The 8,589-nt window shown below is 39.2% G+C and overlaps 1 protein-coding gene across 1 annotated transcript; it reads right to left on the bottom strand.

Moving 5' to 3' along the window:
- Nucleotides 1-2,556: 2,556 nt before the first annotated feature.
- Nucleotides 2,557-6,786, bottom strand: cdipt (CDP-diacylglycerol--inositol 3-phosphatidyltransferase (phosphatidylinositol synthase)). Its single transcript, XM_028455076.1, has 6 exons — nt 6,594-6,786; nt 4,092-4,226; nt 3,764-3,917; nt 3,604-3,685; nt 3,449-3,530; nt 2,557-3,362 (listed from the first exon to the last, which is right to left on the bottom strand). Exons 1-6 carry the CDS (start codon nt 6,634-6,636, stop codon nt 3,220-3,222), a joined length of 639 nt encoding a protein of 212 aa, XP_028310877.1. The 5' UTR covers nt 6,637-6,786; the 3' UTR covers nt 2,557-3,219.
- Between the last annotated feature and the right edge of the window lie 1,803 nt (nt 6,787-8,589).

The following is an 8,589-nucleotide window of genomic DNA, read 5'->3' as shown; positions in this document are numbered from 1 at the left end:
ATTAATGAAGCTTTTAATCCGGTGTATCAGTTTAACTGGTCATCATTATAACCTGTGATTAATGCATGCTGCTGTCACTGTGTGAATCTGTACGGTTTATCAAAACATAATAAGTCACTTATATCAGTGTTTTTCAACCTTGGGGTCGTGACCCCATGTGGGGTCGCTGAAATGTCTAGTAATTAAAAAAAAAAAAAAAAAATACTGATTAAAAATGTATTTTTTAAATTTAAAACACAATCTTACCTCTAACCTGACTGCTCTGTGTTTTTAACACAGTAAAACAAACAGGATCAAAAACTAATTCTACAAGATAAAAAGTGTCTGGGGTTCACCAGAAATGTTTTAGATCAAAATGAGGTCACGATCCAGAAAAGGTTGAGAACCATTGTTTTTATTTACTTTTATTACGTCAGTCACAAGATAACACAATCACTAAACCATCTCAACGCTAATGAAGTCTAAAGGTTTTTACTATTCAGCATGTTTTTTAAAAGTTATTTATTTATTCAGTTCATTTCCAACATGGTTGCAATCACAATTTTTTTTGTATGCCAGAAAGGGAGACGGAAAAAGCAGTTTGCTTATCTAGATCCATCCCGTTTTGAACACAGTAAATTTGACATCAAAGCATGTTTCTTTCCTGGTCGAACATTCTTATCTTCTTCATACCACAGTTATGTTTTTTTTGTGTGTTGGATGTGTTCTCATCTGCAGTCCTTGTTCCTGTTATTACTCCTCCTCTCTCTCGTTGTTATCCGTATCCCCTCGGGCTTTCTTTTCCAGGCGTTGTTTACGTTCCTCCAGCTCTCCAAACGAAAAGTTCTTCTTTCGAAATACCTTGATATCCTCGGAAAGCCGTCTCAGCATACGATGCATCAGAAAGGCACATACCCCCATCATTAGCAGGCCAAAGATCATGACCCCTAGCAGATAGATGTCCTCCACATCTTCCACTGACAGCAGAGAGAGACAGAGCATCTGGCTCCTCCCCCGTGCATCCATGACATATCCACTTGGGGATGTGTCCTTTGGACACGCTGGTTCGTGCTGTAGTGATCGTCTCTTCATGAAGATTGAGTCGATGGCGCTCAATGACCAGTTGATGAGTTCCATGTCGTCGCTGTTTTGATCTTGTATGCGTGTAGGAATATCCTCCGTGTCTTCTCTTTAAATCTTGTCAGATTTTCTGATTGTTTTGTCTCTGCCTCAAGGATATTCCAGTGGTTGATGGCTCTATACACAGTACTGTTTCACAATGTTAGATTTAACCCTGTCTGGTCTAAACACATTATATCTGAAGTCATAGGCATTTTGTTTGTATGTGAAACGTTTTTGTATCTGATGTGGTAGTATTTTAAGTGAAGCCCTAAATGCATGTATTATTTATTGCAGTTTTAGGTATTTTGCCTTTTCAAATAATTCATTTGTGTGTGTTGTGGTGCTTTATGTAAAATTCTTATAGCTTTTTTTTGTAGTTTAAATAATGGTTCAAGATACGTTTAGTAGTTATTTCCCCATAGTTCAACCATTTTCTTTTTTATTCTTACTTGATGATGTTAAAGTCCCTCTGATGACATCATAGGACACATGTTCTACACACACCTGCAGGTTGGAGCTCAGATGTGACAAAAAATAGATTTCACTTTGATTTTTACTTTAATAGTCATTTATTTTGGTGTTTTAATGCAGCCGTTTTTAGTTCATGTTTAATTAAATATTTCCTGTTCCATTCACGACTCTAAAGCAGGGGTTCTCAACCTTGGGGTTATGACCCTATTTGGGCTCAGGTCACCAGAAGCCTTTAAAAAAAACTAAGAATATTTTTTAAACAATTACCATATTTGCTTATTTTAACATTTTCATCACTTTTTCTTGCCGTATTTTTGCTCCTTTTAATGTATTTTTGCTACATTTCTGACACTTTTACGTCACATTTCAATGTCTTTTCTACACTTTCCAGACAAGTTATAAACACTTATAAACCCTTTCTACCACTTTTACACCTAATGTCACACATGTTAACTCATTGTCACTTTTAACCTCTTTTCACCAGATTTCATGATTATTTTTGTCAACTTAATCACATTCACCATTTGCCAGTTTAAACTAATTGCTACAACCTTTATTTTTTAGCTCGCAGCCTGAAAAGGTTGAGAACCACTGCACTAATGGATCAGATTTTGTAAATAAACCCAGAGACGATCAGTAGAGCTTTAAATGTGTTTATTGGACAATAAAATGAGAGCAAACAGAAAAAGGCTTTAAGTTTCATTCAGTGTTGCTAAGCTAGGTTAGCAGCTAACCTTTGACCTTTGTTTCATTGTTTACAGCAAAACAAGAATAAATACAAACAAACCCCTCCCACTGCTTTTCTATAACCGCAAAAACACGCCCACTTCACCAAACACCACAGCCTAGTGACAAAGGACACACCCACTATATAAAAGACCACAAAAGACACGCCTACTTCACTGAAGGACACTTTCACCTCCCCCAAACACACTTTAGCTAAAGATATTTATTGCACTAAAGCCCCACCTACTTTGCTACACGCTCAATTATGCATAAACTTTGGATGTTCACTGAAAACACGCCCACTTCTTCATAAATCACTTTTTTTTTTTTTTTTATCATTTGTTCTACTTTAACCGTCAGGGTTTATATTTGGTCTTTATTATATCATAAATTTAAACTATGTAATAATTACAGTGTTTGTGATGAAAATAAACATTTATAAAAATACAGATTTTCTAAAACAAAAAAAATACTTTAAATGAAGCTGTGCTCAACATAACTGATCTAGTTTAAACCTATTATTTCTATCGGTGAATATTCGTCTCTGACAATTGATACTTTTTCCAAATTAAATCACTTCTACCAAATAAAAGAGGCGTGTCTTCAGTAATACTAATATAACAGAGAGAAACAAATATGAATAAACGTGGAGAAAAAATCTTTTATAATAAATAAACAAGTGGAAACCATCAGGAATGTCACGGCATGGGAAACAAATGGGTCTGCGCCACATGTTGAGCCTCACGTGAATTCAAACAATGAACGGCACCAATGCTCAGAGAGTCGGAGACGTTACACACACACAAGGTTTCCTCTTTACGCAGCCCCCGCCAAAATAAAACACTTTAGTCAAGAGAAATAACAGCCGGCACAAAACTTAGTGGAATTTTTGGTCAAAACTCCACACACACACTTTCTCTCTCACTGTTTCTTGGCGGCGTCCTCGCGTTCCGCGGCGTCCATGGCGGCCATGTTCTGAGAGGCGGTGACGAGGTGAACGACGCTGATGGACGTTTTAAGGAAGCAGATGATCGCACAAAGTCCCTGTAAACAATACAACCACACTACACACACACACACACACACACACACACACACACAGTTAGCAAACATGATGGTGACGATGACGATGGTGATGATGAAGACGTACCTGCGGGTTCTTCGATGTGATGAAGAACGTAAAGCAAACAGAAGAAAAGTTCATTCCCGAGACACATCACGAACAGAACGGGCTGCAAAACACACACGTTTAATAACACACATTCACACACACACAAACAAGTTGAATAACACACACACACACACCTTAGATGTGTAGTAGATCCTGAGGACGGGGTTTCCTGAGAGGTCGATGGTTTTGTGGCTCGAAGATCCTTTGATGGTCGAACTGAGAGACAAACAAACAAATAAACAAACAAAGTGTTTTCTTCTCTCTGTGTGTGAATGTGGTCATGTGATCAATCACCTGTGCAGGTGCAGCCAATGGCTGGCGATGTCCAAGCTCATGCTGACCTGGAACAAGAAGGTGTACGAGGGATAGAGGAGGCTCAGGTTCACCAGCAGACACATGGTAGCACAGCGATCAGTTAGCATGTCCAGCATCGCCCCGAACTTTGTGGCTGCGCACGCACACGCACACACAGGTTTAACTACACATTCATTTGTACACTGGTTTAATGTATACATACACTGGTTTATTATATACATACACTGGTTTATTATATACATACACTGGTTTATTATATACATACACTGGTTTATTATATACATACACTGGTTTAATGTATACATACACTGGTTTAGCGCTCGTGCAGCGTGTCCATCGAAGGCATCCAGCAGAGCACTCAGCATATAGCAGAAAACGGCCGGCGTGGGACTCCAGGGCATCAGATAGAAAGACAGCAGAGCAAGAACCACTCGTGCGTAACCTGACAACCAATCAGGAGCCACACACATGGTCAGCTGACATTGGACCGTAGCAAAACGTGAGCAAACATTAAAATAACTTCTACCTCCGACTAACTGAGTTTAGTTTAGTTAATAGCACTGGACTGAGAAGCTTTACAAACCTGGTGATACCAGCAAGATGGCCCGTGGGAAAAACAGTAGAGCTGGAACTAACAATTAGTTTCATAATTGATTAATCGGTCAATAAATAAATTGATTTTTAATTTATAGTTTTTTTTAAAACAGTTTATTTATAAAGCACATTTAAACCTTGCTTAAGCTGATTAAACTGAAATAAAAGTGTCTGTCACAAACAAACAAAGTCGCACGCACACAAGCCACACACACTCGTGGTGCGTGCGCACACAAACACTAGTGCAAGCGCACACACAAATCTCTGCAGGTGATTCAAACGTCTCTGCGTCACAGTCAGTGACATAAAACCCACGACTCAACAAATCGATAATGAAATCGTTGCCAACGCTTTAAATAGTCGATTCTTATTTATTCGTTGTTGCAGTCTCACAGTGAAGTATCAGGAGTGAAACTTTGTACGGAGAATTATAGTTTGAGAGGAAGGAAGTGATGTCAGCAGATGGAGAAAATCACCAAAAGAAGGTGTTATAGCAAAAATTGTTAGTTATGTTTATAAATACATTTACTCATGTACCTTATTCCTTTAAGCCTTAAGTTGTAACTTTCATTGTGCCTCCTGCTCTACTTCTAGCTGGGTCAGGTCATCTTCCCAAAACACATGCCAGACACAGAGGCATCCTCTATTATCACACACACACACACACATAATCACACATACACACCCAATACACATCCATTCATACACACAAGCACCATACACGCACACACCTCCAACACTCACGACAATCAGGAGATACCAGAGAACTGGTTGTTTTGACCTAAGAAGAAACTGTCTCTTTTCACCCTCTTCTTTCACCTCCTCTGTCCTCTTTATCTCCTGGGGGGAGGAGGGAGGGGGACTGAGGGGGAATATACGTGATGAGTTAGAACTGTGGGCCACTCGATCATCGGACGTCCGCCCGGGCGGTCACTAATTTTTGTCCATCTTTGTACTCTTTTTTATTTAGTTTTATAATAAACCTTTTTTATAAAATCATCATCTTTCGACTGGACTCCATCATTCAACCAGAGCCATAAATCATGTCTCCAAATGAGGACAACCGCAAATTTGCCGTGACAAAGGGTTTAGCTGCAAACCACGCACCCTACAAAATACGCCCTATTGGTCCCCCTGAGCCAATACCTGGACATAAATCTTTTCACTAACCTCAACCACTAACGCCTCCACTTCCTGGCTAAAGCAGAAAAAAATTGCTTGAGTGGGCGTGGCTTGTAGGGGGCGTTGCTTGCACTGTACCCACGGCTGCAGGTGGATATACTGTATTTGAACCTGAGGGAAAATTATGGAGCTGCAGGAGAATTAACTCATTCAAATCGTCACCTTAGGAAGGCTGTAGAGGATAAAAACATATTAAAGAGCTAACCAGTTTAATAAACTCATCATCCTACCTACGTCTACATCTAGAAAAAATTATATACAATAAAAACTAATAGACAACTGTTTGGTTTCAATTAACTTGAGCTCTTCCATGCTTTCTCATCTTTAATCTGACTTGTGATGTATATTAATCAGTTACTGCTCCTGCCTTTGTTTACATTCATTTAGAAGTAGTATAGTCAACAAAGCTTAGGCTGTGTCCTAATAGTCCCTCCTATCTCCTTTCCTATCCACTGTTCCATCTCCTCCGGAAGTGTTTAAGTGGTGACCATGATAAATAGCGTCCAAATTCTCTTTAAGCTCAGGAAAATAGGCTCAATGCTTCCTTTATAACCTCCTTTAGCCTAGGAAACACTGATACATCCTTTACCAAAGGAGAGAGATAACGCTGACCCACAATTCATTGTGGCAATAACATTTAAAGGGACACACACACACGAGCGCTAACAGAAACTCACGTGACCGACAAGTAACAGATAAGTTACCAATGCAATAATATGCTTTGAACAATTCAAGAACTCCAATCTTTATTTGCCATTTAACCAGGCTCTTCTTCACCTCTCTAGCACGAAAAAAACCCAGCATGTGCAACACACAAAATACTTCCCCCTGGAAACACCCTTCTCAACACAATAAGTTCCAAAATAAATTCTTAAAAAGTATATTCCCAAAACAAAAATATTTTCCAGCAGTGCGCATGCTCATAATCGATCTCAGGAGGAAGTAAACTCAGACCGTGACACCGGACGCGGCTTCGCACTGAGGCCGATGCTAATGCTAAGCTAGCTCGGTCCTCGCGCAGCCTCAAACTCACCGATTAAGTTTGGGACGAAGAGGAAAATGTTCTCCTGGGCCATGACGGAACAGCTGCCTTACTCTGCCCGGGCTGTGGAGGCTCTGATGCGGCTTAGAGAGGGAGAGAGAGGCCGGAGAGAGCGGAGCGAGGGAAGCTAGTGCTGGAGCTACAGAACCTGTTAGTGACCACAGGGGACGCTGTTCTACCGTCTCACTGTGTGAGAGAGAGAGCGGGTAAAAACAGCCGAACAAGTTAAACGTAAACAGTGGTACAATCAGCAGTAATTAGCAAGTATATTAGTCTGCAGCCTACAGGCTTGTTAGGTAACAACTCTCTCTAAACGGCTCTATGCAAATATTTAATTTATTATTTCTTTATTTTTCCAAACATGTAATTTTTTTTTTTTTTTTTAAATCATGGAAGGTTTTAATCAAAACCACAAAAAACAATATTCTAGATTCATCATCTTTGTTATTAAAGACAACTTTCTTTTAGTTTAGTACTTTATTAAAGAAAAAAAAAATAAACAAATGGAGCTAATTATTTTTCATTTTTATTCTAACGTTATAATTATTTGTAATTAACTAAATGATTAATCAACCTAATCTGAAGCATTTTATTCATACTGTTAAGTAGTTTTATTAGATAAACAATTCTTTGTTTTAAAAACACAAAATAAAAACAACGAAGACCAATTATTTCTTTTATTTCTGTACAATTTGCTATTTTTGTACACAAAAACAAAACTGGAATCTCATTTACACAGAAACCTAAGGCAGACTCTTATTGTGAAAATCCCAAGGGATTCTGTGTGGCTTCAAAATAAGAGTCTGAGAGTCCATAAACAGTACTGTATTTTCCTTCAGCTGGAAATCAACAAAATAAAATGTTTAGAGTGCAAATACCATGAAATGCAGAAATCCTACAATCAGTGTACTGCTCACTGATGACATCACACAAGAATATAAACTAGGCGCTCTGATTGGCCACTGGCTCTCTCCAGCAAATCTAAACCTAAATGGTTCCAGACCAAGTAAATGTTGGCAAAAACAAAGCTCACTTTCTTTTACTTTGAAAAGAAAATGTCAGGCTCTTCCTGTCTGAACGTTGACATTTACATAGTGTGCAAATGAGGTAGAACTGGAGACGGGCAGGTGTTCCAGTTCAACTAGTGAACGTTTTAACTGGTGACTGAACGCACAACTATTTCTTCAGTTTTTACTGGAATTGAAGTGTTGGTCACCACTTAAACCTGACACCAGTAGAACCATAACACCAGTGGAACAAAGTGTTCCAGTTCAACTGGGGAACATTTTAACTTGTGACCGCTTTAGCTTCAATAGAATCCAAGCGTTATAGCATGGCCTTTGGTCACCGTTTAAACTAGACACCAGTAAAACCACAACACCAGTGGAGTGTTTACCTGAAGTCTTTTTTTTTAACGTCAGCGTTGACATAATCAACCAATAAGAAGCGCGCACACACAGCTACTGCCCATTAGTTCTGATGGTAAATAGATTATAGAGGACTCCATCTGCAGTTTGCATGTTCTCCTTCAATCAGAGCTGAAATGGAAACAAACTTTTTAAACACAGGAAACATAAAAACACAAACATGGCACCGAGCGTTTAATACTGAGGCACCAAAGAAAAACACTGAGGCTGGAACGAAGTTCCGCGGGAATGCTGGGAAATGTAGTTCTTTAAACGCCCTCTGTCCAGCACAGAGGCGCCACCTAGTGGTCACAGTTGGCATTTACAGTAAAAACTAAACGTTAAAATGGGAAAAAGTCAGTAGTCGTGATGACGGTTCGACTGTATTTACAGCGCCGCTGACCGTCAGCAACTTCACGCCGTTTCTTTGTTAACGTTTCTATGAATATGCTTGCGTCCCCAATCTACAGAGTGTGTGTGTGAGGCTTTCGAGGACTACAGCGTTTTCCAGGTGCTTTCATGCACACTCAGAACCAAAGATGAGTTTTGGGAGATGAAATCACATTTTTTATTTTTTACCA

This window comes from Gouania willdenowi, chromosome 8 (assembly GCF_900634775.1).
Source record: "Gouania willdenowi chromosome 8, fGouWil2.1, whole genome shotgun sequence".
Classification (NCBI taxonomy): Eukaryota; Metazoa; Chordata; class Actinopteri; order Blenniiformes; family Gobiesocidae; genus Gouania; species Gouania willdenowi.
The sequence above is the reverse complement of the archived record's forward strand: the minus strand, read 5'-3'. Positions and strand labels throughout refer to the sequence as shown.